General features: G+C 42.9%; 2 protein-coding genes across 2 annotated transcripts in view; both read left to right on the top strand.

The window, feature by feature from the left end:
- chd1l (chromodomain helicase DNA binding protein 1-like) overlaps nt 1–11,625 on the top strand; it is a gene marked incomplete at both ends in the record, with an annotated part of 50,446 nt that extends 38,821 nt beyond the window's left edge. The window contains 7 exons of the mRNA XM_083768023.1: nt 180–278; nt 3,559–3,629; nt 3,751–3,865; nt 5,376–5,484; nt 6,816–7,228; nt 9,542–9,633; nt 11,503–11,625. Coding sequence (XP_083624149.1) covers nt 180–278; nt 3,559–3,629; nt 3,751–3,865; nt 5,376–5,484; nt 6,816–7,228; nt 9,542–9,633; nt 11,503–11,625 — 1,022 coding nt within the window. The remainder of the gene's footprint in view (nt 1–179; nt 279–3,558; nt 3,630–3,750; nt 3,866–5,375; nt 5,485–6,815; nt 7,229–9,541; nt 9,634–11,502) is intronic.
- Nucleotides 11,626–15,340: 3,715 nt separating this feature from the next.
- Nucleotides 15,341–22,583, top strand: part of traf3ip2l (TRAF3 interacting protein 2-like) — a 24,455-nt gene continuing 17,212 nt past the window's right edge. Inside the window, exons 1-3 of the mRNA XM_083768021.1 lie at nt 15,341–15,446; nt 19,833–19,931; nt 22,322–22,583. The exon at nt 22,322–22,583 is cut by the window's right edge and continues 113 nt beyond it. Of these exons, the coding sequence (XP_083624147.1) occupies nt 19,867–19,931; nt 22,322–22,583 (327 nt within the window). The 5' untranslated portion in view covers nt 15,341–15,446; nt 19,833–19,866. The remainder of the gene's footprint in view (nt 15,447–19,832; nt 19,932–22,321) is intronic.

Raw genomic sequence — 22,583 nt, 5'->3', positions numbered from 1 at the left:
TTAGACCCCAGATCCAAGATCCATTCTACAAAATGTCTTCTGAAATCATGACAGTTTTATGAAATACCTCATGTCTCTATGTGCGTGGTTCGCAAACATTTTCATCTTGTATACAGATGACTCGGGGCGCTGGGGGAGAGGTGGTTTGGATCATTGTGTTGTGTTTGTATCCTGTACAGATGACTCGGGGCGCTGGGGGAGAGGTGGTTTGTTCACAGCCCTGGAGTCGAGGTCTGACGAACCGCGCAAACAGTACGAGTTGGCCGGTACCATGAAAGGTGGGATCCGTTCTCAATCAATTTGATACCATAATATATTCATAATTAATTATAAGATTGATACTAAGAAGGCCTTGTTGTGACTGCAGCTCAATCCCATTTGTTTCTGTCCAGGGTTCACACGATTTTTTGCACGTGGTCAGATTTCTCCGACAATAACAGATCAACCAGCAGCTGTTTTGTGCTTGTAGATCTGCTGTTAGATAGATAGATAGATAGATAGATAGTAGATAGATCTTTATTTGTCATTGCAACGTGTACAACGAAATTAAAAGTGCCAACCAATCAGTGCATCATATCACAAAACAACATACTGTACAAGCTAAAACAAAAACACACATGACTTCTTGTTATTGCACAACCCCAGCAGCACTAATGCACAAACATGTAATTTCAGCTGTTATCGCACAACAAACCCTTATTGTACTTAAGATAGCAGAGAAACTAAAAGGTGTCGCAGCAACAGATCATTTTTTTAGCAGCATTGAGTGCAACTACCGCTGTGGGATAGAAGCTGTTACTGAATCCGTTGGTCTTGGACTTGATCACTCTGTACCGTCTGCCTGATGGCAACAGTTCAAACAGTGAGTGAGCGCGGTGGGAAGTGTCTTTGATAATGTTCAGAGTTTTTTTATGACAGCGGTCTCTGTGTAGTTCTTCCAGTGTGGGGAGAGAGGGCAGCCAACGATCTTTTGTGCCGTATTTATGACCCCCTGGAGCTTTTTCCTCTGCGCCACTGTCTGTACAGCTGGTGTACCACACACACATGCAGTACGTTAGTATGCTCTCTATGGAGCACCGATAGAAGGACACCAGCAGTCTCTGTGTGATGTTGTTCCCCCTGAGCACCCTCAGGAAGTAGAGTCTCTGCTGGGCCTTCTTCAGCAGCTCTATTTCTGCGAGTGACACCATCGTACATGAAAGTATAAATCGCGTCAGGGTCCGAGTGGTCCTGAGCTGGGACACCTGACTGAATGTCAATCACATTTCATGTCGCCTAGGAATGTGGTTCAAATCTGATTAGAAGAATAATGTAAATCCATGTAGTTTTATGGTGTCCAGACATGATTCCATTCTGGACAGGCTAAGAAAGAACACAGATTTAGAGGCTACCAGTCTGGACATAGCCTGCCCTAAACACTATACGTATGTAGATTTAGAGGCTAACAGTCTGGACATAGCCTGCCCTAAACACTCCTACGTATGTATATTTAGAGGCTACCAGTCTGGACATATAGCTGCCCTAAACACTATACGTATGTAGATTTAGAGGCTAACAGTCTGGACATAGTCTGGCCCTAAACACTATACGTATGTAGATTTAGAGGCTACCAGTCTGGACATAGCCTGCCCTAAACACTCCTACGTATGTATATTTAGAGGCTACCAGTCTGGACATATAGCTGCCCTAAACACTATACGTATGTAGATTTAGAGGCTAACAGTCTGGACATAGCCTGCCCTAAACACTATACGTATGTAGATTTAGAGGCTACCAGTCTGGACATAGCCTGCCCTAAACACTATACGTATGTAGATTTAGAGGCTACCAGTCTGGACATAGCCTGCCCTAAACACTCCTACGTATGTAGATTCCCTGCTTTGAGCTCTTCATGGCTGTATATGAGTGATCCTCAACCTTTTTTAATTTAAAAAGGACCCCCAGTTTGATATGCATTAGGTCACAGACCCCCCATTTGATACAATATTTTATCTGTGGGACCCCAAATCTACTACACTGTGCTTTAACTCTGAACATGTACAGACGTGTACACGCTCAGAGTTACTGACCCGTTTGAAGCCCCTGGTGGTTGAGAACCACTGCTTTAGATGTCCTGTGGAGATCAAGATGGAGGTCATTCTAAGGCCCAATCCCAATTCCCCCCTTCGTCCTGGCCCTTAGCCCTTGCCCTTGCTTATGCGCGTTCACGTGAGGGGGAAGGGTTATCTCAATTGTCTTTGGATGGAGGGGAAGGGCCGAGGGTGAGGGGTAGAATCCCCTTCGTTTGAAGGGATATCTCGACGGGACTTCAAACGGAGCAACATCACTGAGGGCTGAAAGGCGGACGAGGTAAGAAGCCTTTTATGTCCTTTATTATGGAAAAATATTATAATAACCAATATTATTTGAATGTATTAACAATCTGCATCGCCAAAAATATCGCAATCTCTAGCAAAGGTTAACGTTACTTCACGTGAACTAACGATATGATACGGCGTTGCATTCATACAACGTTACCCATTAATTTGGCGCCGCATCGGCGCTTTATTCTTTTTTAATTATCGCCGGTGCGCCGGTGATACAACTCGGATGCAAGCTATAGCTTATTAGCAGGCATCAGTCCGACCCCCCAGACCACGATATGTCAACATTTTGCTTTTGGAGCTCTTAAAAGCCGTGAAATAGCCTACTGTACCTACATAACGCTGTCACTGCATAACGTTGGCTACTCGCTGCAGTGATAGCTATGGTTTTATCATGACCAATGTTAAACTAATCCCCACAAGTTGCAAAACTTGCATAACTAATTAGCAATGGTGTTTTTTCCCCAGGCAAACCAGCTACGGAACAGATTGCAAGCTGCTGTGCAGACTGTACATTGGATGGAGATGAATCACAATGGCATTTTCATTGATAGAAAATGACTCTGTTCTTAATGATATTAAAAACAATGAACAGTGACCACAGCCCCTTCTTTCTATACTGTAAATTGTTTTTCCTTTTTCTAACCCTGTATATATATCTGTACCCATGCTATACAAACTGTTAATACAATAATCAATTAATCAGGTACAACTGTTGAGCAGGTGTCAGAATGAGCTATATCTAGCTGAATTACATACATGGCCTACCAACATGAGACAAAATTACAACATATTTATTTCATCATAACCACAGCAATGTTATATTTACGTTCCATCTCTACAGCTTAAATCAAATGGAAAGTAGTTTCCAAAGTGGGTTATGGGCTAAATGATAGTTTGTACACTCTCAGAGTTAATTAACATTGATTTTACAATATAAATTGGGGGTCCTAGAGACAGAAATGCCATCAAAGTTTGGGGACCACTGGCCTGTAGTGAGCTTGCAGATCAGCTATCAATATCTACAAGGGACGTTCAATATTTAGGGACGTTCCAATTCCTAGGGGGATGATTTATCTCCCTACCCCTTGACACTCATTATGTAGGGACAAGGGGAAGGGGCAAGGGCTGAGGGGTAGGGTTAAAAAAGGAATTGGGAAAGGGCCTAAATGTGTTCACGTCTCCTGTGTTTCAGACCTGGAGCTGGGGCGAGTCCTCCTCTTCCCCATCGATGACAAACAGTCCAGGACGGACGGTCAAGACCTGGTGCGTGATCATTTTCTAAAATCGTCTTTTTGCACCTCAATACGCTTTATTAAATAACTATAACTATAATAACATTACTATGTTTATTAATATTGTTTATTGTTAAACTGTCCTCTTCCAGCTGGCTCTCATCGTAGCGCAGCAGAGAGACAAAGCGAACAACCTGTCTGGAATCCATCTCAGCGCTCTGGACCGAGCTCTGCTGAGCATTCAGACTGCAGCCAAGAAAAAGAAAGGTACCGCCAATCTTTTATTATCAAAATGATTTATTTGTATCTTTATTTATTAGTCTGTTTGTTTATATACAGTAGCGTTCATATTATGCAAAGTAAGTAAGTAGCCTTGCCGAGCCATGAGGCCCATAGGGGGCAGGAGCCTATGTCCTGTTTCTGTAGCCATGAGGCCCATAGGGGCAGGAGCCTATCTCCTGTTTCTGTAGCGTGAGGCAGCTTGATGTACAAGTACACCCCCTGGACATGACGCTAGTATGTCGCAGGGACTTATACCCCCAATCCAACCCTTGATGCTGAGTGTCAAGCAGGGAGGCACTGGGTCCCATTTTTACTAGCCTCGGAAACCCAGACGTTTTTATTTCCATGGAGGAAAAAAAGTCTGGGTCCACTTCAATTCGGCATAGAGTAGCGCAAACATTGCTCACTCTCTGCTGATTTCTGATCGTCTGCACCTTTGTAAAATTGACATACACACGCACACATGTACACACACACACACACTCCTCTCTCTCTCTGTCGCTCTAAGTAATTAGTCTCATGTCGTGCAGCTGCGCATAGTTTTGGCGCATCCTGCCGGGAGCTGCCTATTCAGTATTTAAGTCCGACGTCATTTTGTAGTGCTACGTTACGTCCGGGTCCAAGTGGCACCAGCTCCCGTCCGCATCTCATTGTAAATTGAATATCTAAACGCGTGAATCTTTTTACAGTGACGTTATTTTTCAGAAAGGAAGCCATTGAGGGTTAAAATGGGTCTTAATGCTTCCAACTCGAGTGGAATTATTAATGTTTTGTACAAGTGTCCATGACAACAAAAATATATGATGTGGAGACAATAAAGACTATTATTATCATAATTATTGAAGGTGGCAACAGTCCATTTGATCGGTAAAATGTTTCTGGGGTATATTTAGAATGTGTGCAGGCTTGAGTATGTTGAATCTAGTTTGCATTATGAGGATTTATTTGACACAATAAAATAAAATGGTGATTTTCCATGTATTCCATGTGGGGCAGACGGCCTGTCACTGTCAGATTTGGGAGAGCAGCGCAGGTTTGTTGTTGCGAGGAAAGCGGTAAAATTAGACTTTCGTGGTTGTTTTCGTCTCAGATTTAGTCCGACGGAGCGTCACAGTATAACTCCATGGGGACACAAAAGCGACACAAAAGTAGGACCCGGAAGTATCTCAGGAGGGGGCGCTCACGTCACAGCTAAAATACTGAATACCATAGAAAGCATAGGTGAGTTTCCCAGGCTACATTTTTACAGTCTTTGGTATGACCCGGCCGGGGGGAATCGAACCCCCGACCTCCCAGTCTCAGGGCAGACACTGTAACCACAAGGCCACTGAGCTGTCAAGAATACAACAATCATATCGAGAGCAATAGACCATGTTGTATCTGTCGGTGTGAACGCAGCGATAATATAGCATACGCGTGGACAGTGGACACTGATGACACGCGTGGGTGTCAGGTCACATGCTCACGGTGCAGCGGTGTGTGTGTTTCTCCTTAGCGAGCGTCCACCTGCCACGCATCGGCCACGCCACCAAGGGCTTCAACTGGTACGGGACGGAGAGACTGGTCAGGAAACACCTGGCGTCCAGAGGAGTCCCCACGACCATGTATCCTATTCCTACTGCATTATGGGTAAAGGAGTCCCCACGACCATGTATCCTATTCCTACTGCATTATGGGTAAGAAACACCTGGCGTCCAGAGGAGTCCCCACGACCATGTATCCTATTCCTACTGCATTATGGGTAAAGGAGTCACCACGACCATGTATCCTATTCCTACTGCATTATGGGTAAACACCTGGCGTCCAAAGGGGTCCCCACGACCATGTATCCTATTCCTACTGCATTATGGGTAAGAAGGGATAATGTCTGCCTAGGTGGTCGTTGTCGGGAGATAATTCACCAACAGGGGTTTTAATCACCCTGAAGGTGTTCCACTTTCAATCCTGTCTGCTCGTTTATTTGTTTTTTCACTTCCAATTGCACTTGTTTACCCTGCATCCTGTTGTATGAGTTCTGCATCCTGTTCTGCATCCTGTTGTTTACCCTGCATCCTGTTGTATGAGTTCTGCATCCTGTTCTGCATCCTGTTGTTTACCCTGCATCCTGTTGTATGAGTTCTGCATCCTGTTGTATGAGTTCTGCATCCTGTTGTATGAGTTCTGAAAATGTATTTTCTGTTTACTAAAGAGCTGAGGAGACAGAAACACTAGAAACATCATTCTATAGGGTGGATTTAATTCAAATATATTATAAATTAATATCGGATAAACCACGGGTGAAATAATGCGGGAAACAAATTAGTGGCGTCGTCTATCAATAGGCTTATTATTATAGCTTTTAAAACGCACAACGTCTCTGCAAAAGCTCACAATCCGCGGGTGGTTGTGGATTCATAGATTGGAGTCATTAATTAATGCGGTCGGATAACGGGGTGGATTATAAATATGCACACGTGGATTCGGGTGACAAAAAACCTCAGCAGATCTGAAAAACACAGCACAAAATCAGAAGAAATGCAGCAGTACTGCAGACATAAAACTGTGATAAAATGAACGTGTGGACCGAGATAGTTTTAGTTTTAAAATGGCATTTCAACAACATGAAACCTCTTTTTCTGGGCTTGTCACGATTGGCAAACATTCTGCCAAAAATTGCCGATCTGATAGTGAAGAGATTTGGTGTTGTGATCGGAAAAACGGAAGGTGCTGGGCGTTCGGGATCTGCTCGTAATTCCGATACTCCATAGTCCGACAACGTGTCTTGGTGTGAGGTTAGGGTTAGGGACGGGTTTAGTAATGGGGCGGAGTGGTTTGGAATAATAACGCTGACCTGCGGGTTTAAGAGGTTAAAATGAAACTATTTGTGTGGACGACGACGACGACGTGGCTTCGGAATGTATTTTATTCCTTTGTCCTTGACCTGAGTAACGTCCAGATATTACCACAGTAGAGCGGCCAGGAACACAGGAACCCCACGTGGAGCGGCCTCACCTCCACCGGCGTCCTCGCCCACGTCACCGACCCCAGGATCGGACAGCCCGAGCCGGGAAGCAGAGGACACAGACGCCCCCTCAGGACACTCCTCTCCCTCCCAGCAGGACACAGACGCCCCCTCAGGACACTCCTCTCCCTCCCAGCAGGACACAGACGCCCCCTCAGGACACTCCTCTCCCTCCCAGCAGGACACAGAACCCTCCCAGCAGGACACAGAAGCCTCCTCAGAACCCTCCCAGCAGGAGACGGACGCCCCCTCCGGACCCTCCTCTGGCTCCCAGCTGCCCAGCTTCATGAACGGAGTCCATGTGTTCTTCTACAACCTGCCGGCGTCCGAGAGGAAGAGGCTGGCGCGTTACCTCTTCACATATCCTCTAACGAGCTATAACACAAACCACAACTATCTACTGTATCTATACCTCTGTTACCTCTTCACATATCCTCTAACGAGCTGTAACACAAACCACAGCTATCTACTGTATCTATACCTCCGTTACCTCTTCACATATCCTCTAATGAGCTGTAACACAAACCACAGCTATCTATCTATAGTTCACATATCCTCTAACGAGCAATAACACAAACCACAACTATCTATCTATGGCTTGTCTTGAAATGTTCATCAGCACATTTTTCTGTGTGCTGTTTTGAGTTGAAGAATTGACTAGTTTTCAGTAGTTTTCATTTGTTTTTAGTTGGTTTATGTTTTTCAGGTAGGTATTATGAGGAACGCCTTGATTTATATAGAAGCTGAAAGGGGGTAGGATGACGGAATGCATAGCATCACATGGCAGAAAAACTAAATCCAAGATAATTTCATTACTTTTGGTTAGCTATCGTATACGTTTTATTTTCGGTTCAATTATAACAAACTTATTTTCGCTCTTTTAGAATATTCTTTAATTTACTGTATAATAACCCTGCATTGCAGACAACCTAGTCCTAGGTCCTCCTTGGCTAATTTTCAGTCAGCATGTAGCCTCGTAAACCCAGACGCTTTTAATAACAGGTCCGAGTCCACTTCAATTCGGCATAGAGTAGTGCAAATGTCGATCACTCTCTGCTGATTTCTGATTGTCTGCACCTGACGCACACACGCACACCCGTACACACACACACCTCTCTCTCTCTCTGTCGCTCCAATTAATTAGTCTCAGCTGTGTCTAGATCAGGGGTGGGTAACTTTGACGATGGCGAGGGCCAATATATTTCCACACTCACTCCAGAGGGGGCCACAGTGCATATTACTGTCGTAGCAAAAATAGCCGATCTACAAGCTCAAAACGTGTCGCGATGCGACACGTTTTGAGTTTGTAGATCGGCTATTTTTGTTATATTTGAATTGAAAACTAGAACATTTTTTTGCTATTTTTGAATTGGAATCCTGAAAAGTAACCTTTTTATTGAATTTCAAATGCATTTAGGTATACTTATGTTAACTTTATGAACTGTTAACATAACTACATTTTAACTAGTCATTTAATACTAGTCATGAAGTAATTAAAGCGAGTTTGGAATTGTGACAGCTGAAATCAATACTATATCAGTATTCTGATATTAACATTAAGTGAAGGTGGGGGCCGCATGTGGCCCCCGGGCCACCAGTTGCCCACCTCTGGTCTAGATTCTCCCGGCAGATCCTGCCGCGAGCTGCCAGAATCAGAATCAAACTTTATTGTCACATCACATTACAGGTAACATGGGTGAAATTCTTGTTTGTGCAGGCTCATCATTGCAGTTAAAAAGAAAGAAAGTGCATAGTACATGACTAATCTACATGGTACAATATGTATGCATATAAAATAATGAAATGGCCCTATGCCATAGAATGGCATAATGTGGACCCCGGGCTAGTCGGCATGTGACACAGTTACGTATAATTGATTCGCCGCGCTGCCGTGCGACAGAGTTGTCCTTCTCCTGAACTCCTGTTTCTGTAGCGTGAGGCAGCTTGATGTTCAAGTACACCCCCTCACATGACGTACAGGTACACCCCCTGGACATCACGCTAGTAGTTTGTCCCAGGTACTACAAGTAAGACGCGCAAACGCGGGAAGCGAACGCAGCTCGTAAATGGCAATAACAACAATTAGAATAAATTACATACTTTTTTTTAAGTTAAGTTTTTTGTGTTTTCTAAAGATTTTATTTTTAAGTAAAAAAAAAAATTAAGTTAAGTTTTTTCTTTTTCATTTTAAGTTAAGTTTTTTTTTAAGTTAAGTTGTGTGTGTGTGTGTGTGTGTGTGTGTGTGAGTGCGTGCGTGCGTGTGTGTGTTTTGTGTGATACAGCTGCGCCCTCTGGTGGCGGGCGGGTGGTGTAACAGCGGGACAGACACACACACACACACACGGACACACAGACATGATCTGCAGGGTCTCATAGTTAGTGCTCATTGCGTTCGCAAATACCCCCGCAGCAGTCCAAGCCTTGATGCTGCTGAGTGCCAGGCAGGCAGTCCCATTTTTCATCGTCTTTGGTATCGAACTCCCAACCTCCCACTTTCATGGCGTGGCACTCTAGCCACGGGGCCACTCTGTTTGCTGAGTCTAGATCAAATATTTGCTGTACTAGTATCAAGCCGTTTACACTGTGGATTATAAGTTAAGGCATACAGTAAGACTTGTGTTTCATTGACCCTCGCACTGTGCTAGACGGCTCCTTAACAGAGACCTTCACTTATGACGGTGACGAAGAGGAGATCCTGAGTCCAGAGGTCACGCACATAGCTGCCGAGGTGGAGCACGGCGTCCACACACAGGTCAGTGAGATTTGAGCGTTCACCCCTTTCAACTAAGGCCTCTTTTAGACGGCGACCATCTCCATATAACACGTCAAAGTCCCGTTGCGTTCTCATTTTTTCTTACCCTTTACACGAGAACGCACACGTTATGATATAATGTGCTATTATGCTATATGCTGTCGCTAGGTGGCGATAACGGGCTGCCAAATAGACAGGTCACCCACGTACAAGAAGAAGACGCAAGCGGCGCAACACTGCTCTGGGCACGCCACGGGATGATATATATGTATTAAATAAACGCTGCTGCCGCGGCTGCCGTCTATCACAAGGCTTTTTATTTACATCATGGTTTTACATTCAACATCGCTGATGAGCATCACTTTGTAGGCGAGGAGGGAGGCTTGTTCAGGAACTCCATTATATCATAATGATATTGCTCTGCATCAATGTAATAAACATATGCGCTGTGAGCCAACGTGAGCCATGATGTCATAAGTTTTGCGGATTCACCGTTTTGCCTGTTTATATGGAGACCATAGGAAACGGCGTTCTCAAAGATTTCCACTCTGGGAGGCGGTTTCACTTCGTTGCGTTTTCACCTCCTGAGAACACGGTTCTCGTCTAAATGACAGCAGCAAACGATACTTTATTTAGACGTTTTATATGAACACCATCCTCGTGTAAATAGCACCTAAGTATAATAGGGTGTAAATGGTAGATGGAAGTGAAATAGCATATTATATGATTAACGCTAAAACTGGGATAACTGTTTAGTTTTTCATTACGTGAACGTTTAGACCAGCTTAGCCATCTACTTGTCTTAGGGCGGCTATCAGCATATCGCGTTCATTAACGGGTATCAATCCGAGTCAGAATTTCATCCTTTTCACCTTGATCCAGAATAAATAGAGATACAGCCTGCGGGACACAACCTCATCATGCCACTGCAACCGTCTTTAGTGTCTTGGCTCAGCCTCAGTCGCCACTGACTCGGCGCCGTTCCAGTTATGTACGTAATCGTAAATCAATCAGGCAATGCCGGAGCCGAGCAATATGTTTTCCACCACAGAGGAAAGCAGGGCAAGTCCCGTCTTCCTGGAATGTGACGTCACCATGTTGCTCAAACCCCCGAAGAGAATTCCTGACTTGCGGACGCGGTATATATATATATATATATATTTTTTTAATATATTTTTTATCCCACGATTTTGTAACCCATTTTTCACCCCTGTGTCAATCATCTAATCTGTGATCCTGGGCTCTGCACACCCTCCACCAACCTAGTCCCCATATATGGGGGACAAGGGGAGAGCAACGGACTTGAACTCATGCTTCCTTCATGCCCGACTCTGTCCAAGTTGCTCCTTTTACACCTGACAGGGGGGAGTTTCCCTGGTTGGACGTATAGCGCGTGGAAGGAACACGTTATTCCAACCAGTTCCTTTCCCCTCCATCAGGCGCCCCGGCTGGCCAGGGGGAGGCAGTATAGAGACCAGTTCCTTTCCCCTCCATCAGGCGCCCCGGCTGGCCAGGGGGAGGCAGTATAGAGACCAGTTCCTTTCCCCTCCATCAGGCGCCCCGGCTGGCCAGGGGGAGGCAGTATAGAGACCAGTTCCTTTCCCCTCCATCAGGCGCCCCGGCTGGCCAGGGGGAGGCAGTTTAGAGACCAGTTCCTTTCCCCTCCATCAGGCGCCCCGGCTGACCAGGGGGAGGCAGTATAGAGACCAGTTCCTTTCCCCTCCATCAGGCGCCCCGGCTGGCCAGGGGGAGGTAGTTTAGAGAGACCAGTTCCTTTCCCCTCCATCAGGCGCCCCGGCTGGCCAGGGGGAGGCAGTTTGCGGTTTATGTCTTGACGATGTGGTGGTGTTTTCTCTGGTCACTCTATAGGAGCTGGGCGACATGAGGAGACGCTACCCTCAGGCTGTGGTTGTCCAGAAGAGCTGGCTGGAGGCCTGCTTCTCCAGGCAGAGGAGGGTCAACGCCGCACCGTTCTTCCACCAGCTCACGTGATTCCATCACTGCAGCCTTTCCGGTATATCCGGTATATAGAACTCGCCGGTTTTACCAACTCGTCGCAGCCGAGAATTCTTCTTCAATGTCTTCATCGTTATGCTAACATGCTGTCTTCGTCAGTGTAGTGTCATAGTGTGTCAAAACCCACAGATGCTATAGTTCATTTCCATTTTGTGCAATGAAATGGTCAGCTAGATAATGATTTTGACTGAGAAAGGAAAGAGGCCTCACAGCTCGTAGTCACGATGCCATAAAAAAGATATTTGTCCAACGTTTCGGCAACAAGCTGCCTTCTTCAACTTGATAATGATTAAAGAAACATTGAGTATGTGAAATGTGAAATACCAAAGTACCAATTACATAACATTGTTTCGGTACTTTGGTGTTTAAACTTTAGCATTCTTACTTAATTTAGTGTAAACTCTAAACAACTATCCTCTCTCTCTCCCTCTCTCTCTCTCTCTCTCTCTCTCTCTCTCTCTCTCTCTCTCTCTCTCTCTCTCTCTCTCTCTCTCTCTCTCTCTCTCTCTCTCTCTCTCTCTCTCTCTCTCTCTCTCTCTCTCTCTCTCTCTCTCTCTCTCTCAATGCAATTTAAATGAAGGTGAAGTCAAACTAAAATGCACTAAACCGCGGCGAGTTGGTAAAGTGGCGAGTTCCCGGGTATCCAGCGTTCCTGCATCAGCTCACATGATTCTAGCAGGTGTTTCAGCTCACATGATTCTAGCAGGTGTTTCAGCTCACATGATTCTAGCAGGTGTTTCAGCTCACATGATTCTAGCAGGTGTTTCAGCTCACATGATTCTAGCAGGTGTTTCAGCTCACATGATTCTAGCAGGTGTTTCAGCTCACATGATTCTAGCAGGTGTTTCAGCTCACATGATTCTAGCAGGTGTTTCAGCTCACATGATTCTAGCAGGTGTTTCAGCTCACATGATTCTAGCAGGTGTTTCAGCTCACATGATTCTAGCAGGTGTTTCAGCTCACATGATTCTAGCAGGTGTTTCTATCGACTTTGTATTACAGTCACGTCTCAGGTTGAGCCTCTCAAAAGGAACATGTATGATTGTAAAATCATAGCACTGACAAAATAGTACATTTTATCCTTCGCCTGTGTTGTGTCCTATGTGTTAATTAAATACGCTTTGCCTTTGTTATTAGTCTCATGTTTTAGCCTTATTACATTTTTTAAAGATATATTTTTTGCTTTATTGATAGATTCATAGTAGTTTGACAGGAAAGGGGGAGAGAGATGGGGGGGAGACACGCAGCAGTTCATTATATAGCGGGGTTTTTTTAATGTTAAATCAAATGATGTTAATTTTTATTCTGTCATAGAATGAGCACACCTGAAGATTAAATGTAAATGCTATTGCATTATGAATTCACCTTTTGTCTCAAAAGATTACCAGTTGTATTTATATCGGCCATTATGACGACTCGCGTCGTCATTTTAGGGCACCAAACAAACATTAACCCATTCTGACCGGGCACCCATTTTGGTGTCAGCATCATGTTATGCTTTAGCTATTTAAAAATAGCAGATCTACAAGCTCATATCGCGCCACCGAGTGGCGCGATACGAGCTTGTAGGTCTGCTATTTTTTGAAAAATCGAAGAACGACTGACATTTTTTAGAATCTGATCTCAGGTCAGAATGGGTTCATCAGACCAGTGTGTTGTCCGGCGGAAATCTCGTATGAATCTGATCTCAGGTCAGAATGGGTTAAAAGTCCATAGACTTTGGCCGCCCACTGGCCAAGTGGTCCAGGATCATAAAGGCTCTGGCATGACGGCACGTCACGTGTTCGAGTCCCCGTTCACGATGACCCTTCTCTCTCTCTCTCCCCTCTTTCCTGGCTATCTTCACTTAATACTAAAGGCAGAAAAGTAAAAAACAAATCTCTTAATTGTTTCCAGTAGACTTGGCTGGCAGAGCCATGCATTGAAGCGGCTGTAAAAGGGACCCGATGGCTCCCTGCTTGGCGGTTGGCATTCAGCATGGAGGGCTGGATTGGGGGAAAGTCTTGCACGCTACAGAAACAGGAGATGGGTTGGTTCCTGCCCCCGATGGGCCACCTGCCGTGAACAGTTTGCGCCCGAGGCTACCTGTACCTACTGTACTACAACCTATAATTAATATTATATATACATACATACACACGCACGCACTGAACCACATGAACTCTAACATCCCTTCTCTGCCGTACATATTTGGAGTAATCTAACATCTGTTTAGTGGAGCCCTCGGTGACGATGATGGGAATCTGCCCTAAGGACTTACTCATTACAAAAGTACAAACTATACTTATAAGAACTGGTCAAACATTGGCCAAATTGTCAAGTTAATGTGAGAAAGAGGCAAACACTGTGTACATAGGCGATCTACCAAAAAGCGAGGCGTTGTGAGCTTGTAGATCTCCTATTTGCAAAATGTATTCATCTGTGGAACCGAAAATGTAATGCCTCCCTCAACTCCTGTTCCAATATGCATATCAGGATCGGTGGGGTCCCCAGTTCAAATACGATTATTTTGAGGTGTCTCCAGTTCAAATATGATTATTTTGAGGGGTCCCCTGCAGTTAAAATATGATTATTTTGAGGGGTCCCCTGCAGTTAAAATATGATTATTTTGAGAGGTCCCCTGCATTTAAAATAAGATTATTTTGAGGGGTCCCCTGCAGTTAAAATATGATTATTTTGAGGTGTCTCCAGTTAAAATATGATTATTTTGAGGGGTCCCCTGCAGTTAAAATATGATTATTTTGAGGTGTCTCCGGTTCAAATATGATTATTTTGAGGGGTCCCCAGTTAAAATATGATTATTTTGAGGTGTCTCCGGTTCAAATATGATTATTTTGAGGGGTCCCCTGCAGTTAAAATATGATTATTTTGAGGGGTCCCCAGTTCAAATACGATTATTTTGAGGTGTCTCCAGTTCAAATATGATTATTTTGAGGGGTCCCCTGCAGTTAAAATATGATTATTTTGAGGTGTCTCCAGTTCAAATATGATTATTTTGAGGTGTCTCCGGTTCAAATATGATTATTTTGAGGTGTCTCCAGTTCAAATATGATTATTTTGAGGTGTCTCCAGTTCAAATATGATTATTTTGAGGTGTCTCCAGTTCAAATATGATTATTTTGAGTGGTCCCCTACAGTTCAAATAGGATTATTTTGAGGTATCCCCAGTTCAAATATGATGGTTATTTGTAAATGTTAAAAATTATAAATGTAAAATATTTGTCCTACACAAAGATTATATTCACATCGTCAATGAATGGAGAATTTACAAATGATGTGGACGAACAGATGAACATGTTGATGTACGACGATAAGAGAGAGCATCCCTCACTTCACACAGGTGTGATTATTTTTTACAATCTTACTTATTTTAGCACCTATTTTCTATTATTTGTTCTTTGCTTTATTATATTAGTTTTCTTTCCCTTTCTTTTGGTAAATATATTTATTATGCTGAAATACTTCGTCCATAGATTCCATACCGGTTGCCCATGGCAGCCAAGCAGCGTATCGGAGCAGGCCCTCCCTCCGGGCTATGGGATGGTGATGTATAGAGTGAGGGTGGAGCTTAGAGTCCACATGCTCAGCAGGACAAGACGAGACACACGTACGTTGACATAACATTGACATACCATTAGAATGTTGGTTTCGCGGAAGATCAGCAGGCTACTGGAAATGCATATACAACAGCTGGGATTACAGTAGGAATTTATAGAACACCCTTGAACTTCACCCTGCAATTCTACAAGACTTTAAATATATCCAGGACTTTTTATGAGACTCACCTGCAGCATAAGGTAAGGAAGTGATCCACTTTATTATATAACAAGAAGAGATAAGACCTACATTTTTACCATTTGGATCTGGACATCTTTTTATGTAATGGCTGTGTTCATTCTGTTATTGGCCTATTGCAGCTTATGTACGAAATACGAATTAAGGTTTTAGCTTCTAAAAACATGAGCAAAAACGGAATGTTTTCTTTTTTTTAAGGCTTTTGTTTTTTGATATTTAATACATGATCAATAGCCATATTTATATTTATTATGTTGTAGAAATGTAATTGTGTGTAACTTCAACTTTCGATGACTATAGGTGGGGTGGGGGGGGGGCCACAGGAAGAGATCGGCATCGAAATATTGCACAACGCCGCAGATTTATAGATTTGCGTTCATGTGCGCTTTTCCGTGTGTGCGCGCGCGCGTGCGGAGGTCCGCAACACAACAGCCACATCTGGGTCAACACTCAACAGACGACACACTTTGCAACAGTTGCAAATTCTGTTGATACTTAATTGTTACTCAGAAATTGGCGACATATCGAATACCGTGACTCTACGACATGACGTCAGTTCACCTGACAAGACTTTGAGTTGGTGTTGTGTTGTTGTTGTTTTAGTTTTATACACATATAAAACCCTAATAGTGTTTCCCAAACTGGGGGCCCCCCAAAATATGATCATTTTAGGGGGTCACCGTCTCACTGTCACAGCTTGATATTGATTGATTGAACATTTTATTTCATTTCAAACGAAAGCCAAGTCAATAGAAAAACTATAATACTTTGTGGACGATCCATGTAAACGGGTTGACAAGACCACCCTTGGTGATCTAAACGCTAGCCTACTTGTAGAAGTGCTGGCATGTTTTTTCAATTGGTTACAACACGTCTTAAATGGCATTTTACTAATTTACTGTCTTTTAGTTTAAATGTGTGAACGAACCTTTTGACATGTTGTTTGATATGAAGACTTTGAAGTCATGCCAAGGTGTTTCCAGACCCGTGTTTAGTCACTCATGATGAATATGATTCATGACAACTTGTTGTCATATCAAAGTCACGGACTATGATAGATCACCCAGTGCAGTGTAACACCCCCCCCCCCCCCCCCCCCCCCCCACGCCTCAGGTTTATGTAAACATTACACATGACTATTACATGATCATTACAGATCCTCCCTTTTCAGGTCGTGACCCCTCAACATAATCATATTTGAACTGGGGACCCCTCAACATAATCATATTTGAACTGGGGACCCCTCAACATAATCATATTTGAACTGGGGACCCCTCAACATAATCATATTTGAACTGGGGACCCCTCAACATAATCATGTTTGAACTGGGGACCCCTCAACATAATCATATTTGAACTGGGGACCCCTCAACATAATCATATTTGAACTGGGGACCCCTCAACATAATCATATTTGAACTGGGGACCCCTCAACATAATCATATTTGAACTGGGGACCCCTCAACATAATCATATTTGAACTGGGGACCCCTCAACATAATCATATTTGAACTGGGGACCCCTCAACATAATCATATTTGAACTGGGGACCCATCAACATAATCATGTTTGAACTGGGGACCCCTCAACATAATCATGTTTGAACTGGGGACCCCTCAACATAATCATATTTGAACTGGGACCCCTCAACATAATCATATTTGAACTGGGGACCCCTCAACATAATCAGCAGACCTACAAGCTACGAGCTTGTAGGTCTGCTATTTTTGAAAAATCGTTAAAATGTGCCTCAAATCATTCCGAAAATTGTCATGATTTTAGAAAACATTTATTTAAAATGTCCACGTCAGGCCTGAATGGGTTAAAGTTAGGCAGATTCCCATCATCGTCACCAAGGGCTCCAATTGCTTTTTCGAAGTCTCCTGAATTTGAACACAGTATTTTGCTCTCAACGTATATATTGTTATATTTAGCTCTCAACGTGTCGCAGCGCCTCGATCACTTGGCCAGCAGTCTATGGACTTTTAATGTTTGTTTAGTGCCCTAAAATGACGACGTGAGACATCATAATATGGTCGATATAAATACAACTCGTAAAATAAGTCATTTTTTTAAGACAAAGGTGAATTCATAATGCAATAGCATTTACGTTTAATCTTCAGGTGTGCCTCATTCTATGACAGAATTCAAATGAATATAATTTGATTTAACATATAAAAAAAAAAAGCCCTGCCAATTAATGGACAATATTAAAGGCTGTTGAGGCTAGGCTGGTAATCCTGCCTGACGGCGTGTCGTGAGTTCGAGTCCCGACGACCTTTGCTGCGTATCTTCCCCATCTCTCTCCCCCTTCCTGTCAAACTACTATGAATCTATCAAAGGGGGGGGAACATATCTTTAACCCGTTCTGACCTGAGATCAGATTCTAATAATGTCTTCTACCATCCCTTGATTTTTGTTTATTTGGATCTCTTTTAGCCTTTCGGCTAATCTTCCATGAGTCCAGAAATAAATTAAAACATAACAAAATGCATTATATTACATTACAAAATAGTGCATTTCATTTAAAAAATACATTTCAAATTGCACTGATGCTAAACGACAGCAGTGAGTCAAATGTTACAGCATAATAAAAATACCTATACCTCTAATCCTCAACTCATACCGCCGCACACACGCACACACACACACACACGCACACACACGCACACACACACACACACACACACACACACACACACACACACACACACACACACACACAGGCACAGCATATGCCTGCCCACAGACAGATACAGTTCATTCACTGTATCTATCTGTCACATCCTGACAGTTTCCTGTCAGTCGTTCTTTGATTTTTTTTAAATAGCAGACCTATACAAGCTCGTAGCGCGCCACTCGGTGGCACGCTACGAGCTTGTAGATCTGCTATTTTTCACTAGCTAAAGCATAACATAACACCAAAAGGGGTTCCCGCCCAAAATGTGTTAAAAAAGAAAATGTAAATTAAATAAGGCTAATGCTTTTTTAATTTAAAAAGCATTTGAACACAAATTAATGTATAATTCAATAGCATTCACACGTCATCTCCAGCTGTGCTCATTCTATGACCGAATGAAAAAGCTAAAGAAATCACATTGCTTAGAGTATCCTATATCATTTTCGATTCCTACCCTGTACAGTAAGTACATTAGTACTGTATGCAGTACGTGCCCAGATGTTTGTTGGTGGTTAGACCGTTCCATGACATGTAGGCCTTGCTGTGTGAAGCATCATTTCCCATTAACCCGTTCTGACCTGAGATCAGATTCTAAAAATGTCTTCTACATCCTGACAGTTTTCTGAAAAAGCTATGTTTCTATGTTCTATGTTCTATGTTCAAAATAGCAGACCTACAAGCTCGTAGCGCGCCACTCGGTGGCCCGCTATGAGCTTGTAGATCTGCTATTTTTAAATAGCTAAAGCATAACATGATGCTGACACCAAAAGGGGTTCCCAGCCAAAATTTAACAACCAACAGTCCCATATGTGGGAGGGACGTGGTCTCTATACCCAATGACATGAGGTGTTTTCGCAAGCGCTGTCACTCATTGGAACATAATAATCTTCTTTTTATTTCTGTTTGCTTTTTAGGCTTCATAAATCACAAATTGCACAGTGCAGATATGACCAATAATAAATTATTGACACATTGACATTTATAATACATTTATATTTTCCCAAATATGTTTTTAAACAGCGGAAATTGCTTATCTACAAGCTTTCAACACGTGTGTAGATCAGATATTTCTTTCTATTTTTTTGGAATATGTTTGAAATGTCAACATGGAAAAGATTATGACGATTAGGATTATGCAAAAATAATTGTGATTAGGCAATTATGTACTAATTTATATACAAATTTTTGCTCCGTTGAACCCTAGATAACTGACATTTATTGACATTCCGTTAATTCCGTGAACGGGAGGTTTGTATTTTTAGCAATTATCCGCAAAATTATCAAAAAAAGAAATGGATCCGCAAAATTCCGTTAATTGTAGCCCAGGGGTTAAGTTAAGTAGTTAAGTAGTTAAGACCTGGTACTTAAGACACGCAAAATACAGCCCCCTGTCACATAATAACACCCATCTTGTTCTCCCAGTGGATTATAGAATTCATTTTAAAGGCTCACACACAGGACCCTCCATGGCCAGGCACCCCCATATCTTTGTGACCTGCTCCAACCTTTAAAAAAAGACCCACCTTTTCAGACAGGTCTTAATTGTAACATAAATAGTCCTGTGTTGATTTCTTGATTTCCACCAGTGCCAATTGTTCTGTTTTCTTGTCTCCTTGTGCGTTATGTTTTGCTTTTATCGTTGTGAAGCACTTTGTGACTCTGATGTCAGTGAAAAATGTACCGTACTTACGTACTTGTTTACTTATAGGTTATAGGGAGCATCTTGCAGTGACCACACATGGATGTCCAGTGGAACAGCCTCCATGATGCTGCCCTCGGCCCTCTGCTCTCCCTCTGCATGCAATAGGTACAGTAGGCTGCATACAACAGACACAGAGCAACAACTAATATACAACTGCACAGTAAACCAGTGGTTTTCTACTTTTCTGTGTGACTACATTTGACTGAGGGACTGCCACTTTCATGTCATATGAAAGCAGGGAATCATATCTTCAATATGACATATTGGTTGTTCAGTTTGACCCACCAGTTTTGGAGATATGGCTTATAGAGTAATGTCTTGCAGAGAAACATTTGAGAAAACAGGATTGAAAGGTTCTCTTCTGTGGTCTCTAACATTATTCCTAGCTACATGTTTAAGCATTTATTTCATGTTTACATTTCGTCGATTTCAGCTCTGACATTTATTTCAGACATGCTCTAGTACAGGGTTCCCCAATAGGCGGCCCGCGGGCCATTTGTGGCCCACAGAGCGCCCCCTTGTGGCCCATGAAAGAATTTCCAAAAAATAAAAAATGTTTTTTTTTTTTTTTTTTTTTTTTTTTAAAGGGTCCCAGATATAAATGGCATTAAATGGGGGTCAGTAGCCTATGCATGTCAAACTGGGCACCCTTTTCAAATGGGGTCTTGCCCTGAAAATGAATTTTCAGGGCAAAACCTCGACCTCGCACGTGCAGACTCGGCCCCCAGCCTGGTACGCTAGTCAAAATATGGCCCTTGAGGAAAATTAATTGGGGAACCCTGCTCTAGTATGTGGTCTGTCTGTGCTATTGTAACTCATTTTGAAAAAAAAGGTGAAAATCTGGAATTTGCGCCATGGCAGGCTCTCAGTCAAATCTGGTCATCAAATCGTCTGAAATTCTTTATTAGGAACCATCTCGTTGTCAAGGGGGTCAAAGGGCAATTCACAAAATACACTTCATACATAAAGACACTTTTTTACAAACAATTCAACCAGACAAACCAAAACAATACAATTCCTAGATAAACAAGAAACAAACAACAACAAAACAACAAAACAAAAACTGCAACAAAACAACATTTCACATAACATGGACATAACGTAGACATAACACATGGATCATTGCATCATGATTAGTGAAAACATGAACAGGTAGTCTCAAGATGAGAGGACAGCACAGTTTTAAACAAATGAAAAGATGTTATTGAACGAATAATGGACAGGTAGATTGTTCCAGTCACAAGGGAGCTTTGAACATAAATGATTTTTTTGCAATGTGAAAAGCCAAATCTCAAAGCACACAAAACAACCTATTAAAACATATAGTGTTCATGAGACGCTACGTGGAGATGGCTTGATGCGATGCATGCATGCTTAGAAACATTTTCCTTTTTGGTTCTAGTTTTCTACTTTCTTTTTCCCCCTCTCTCTCAAATTACCGCGGTAGATGAATGCGATAAGCAGTGATAAAAAGTAGAGCAGTTTCAAGCTGACTGCAGCGGAAAGTTTTGGAAGCGCCTGAAAGCCCTCCGTGGTCTCAGCCACGCCCACACACTGTAAACCACTACTACCTCTCAACCTTCTGCAGACGCTCTGGAGTCTGGACCACTAACCATTTGAACAATCCCCACGCCCCCACAACAATATATACGTACAGTGCACTGTATTAAGTAAGTACAGTAGGCATAACACAGTCGTTTTCTATTCGTATAGAATAATATGTCTAAATGTTATTCATGCAAACATTTAAAGATCTGAAAATAGTTTCAAATGTTTTGAGTTCATTTTAAGCTTTTTTCTACACACTAATAAAATAAATACATTTTATGGACTTATTAAATAGTATGTAAATATATTTCTGATATAGATACAAAGCAAAGGTAAGATATAGATTTTCTTTTTTTCTTTTTTTTTTTAAACATTTACCACTTTTATGACATGGACCACTAGCGGTCCCTGTGGGCTCCCCCAGAGTTAGTGTCAAAGTGTCCTTGAGCAAGACACTGAACCCCTGATTGCTCCTGATGTGCTGGTTGGTGCCTTGCATGGTTTCCGCCGCCATCGGTGTGTGAATGTGTGTGTGTGAATGGGTGTGTACAATGTACAATTACAATTTACAATTTAGGCATTTAGCAGACGCTCTTAATCCAGAGCGACTTACATTAAGCAAGAACAACAACAAAAAAAAGCATGGGAATAAATCACATAAAAAGCATTTATCATGAAACATGCGTAAGCTAAGAACGTAACAGTGGAATATCTATATAATGAAACTATACATATAAACTATACTATATGCTATACATATGTACTATGACGTGCTATGACTACATACAATGCAATTATAGTGCTGTCTACATAACATGCTATAAGTCTGTATCAAATGCTACATCTAAGTCTACAGAAATGCTATCTATGCACAATCTATGTGTAAAGCGCCTTGGATAAAAGGCGCCTAAATAAATGCACCGTTTACTGTTTACCTCCAAACCCAGCCTCAACACTCCGGAAGAGGACGACGAGACCATGAGCAACAAGGTAGACTGTGAGCCCGGCAGACCCCCGGGGGCTAACAGCAGCAGACCAGGGGCCCTGACCAGCAGCAGACCGGGGGCCCCTGACCCCAACGACCGGCCCCGGCCCCGGCCCTGCACCGACCGCCTCCCGTCCGTGGACCCAGACTCGGTGGCGTACGGCGGTGGCGCCGGGTACCTCCCGTACCAGCCTCCTCACGGCCTACCGGCGGGCTACAGCCAG

This window comes from Protomyctophum parallelum, assembly GCF_964188405.1.
Source record: "Protomyctophum parallelum genome assembly, chromosome: 6".
Lineage (NCBI taxonomy): Eukaryota > Metazoa > Chordata > Actinopteri > Myctophiformes > Myctophidae > Protomyctophum > Protomyctophum parallelum.
Note: the sequence above shows the minus strand (reverse complement) of the source record. Positions and strands in the feature narration are given on the sequence as shown.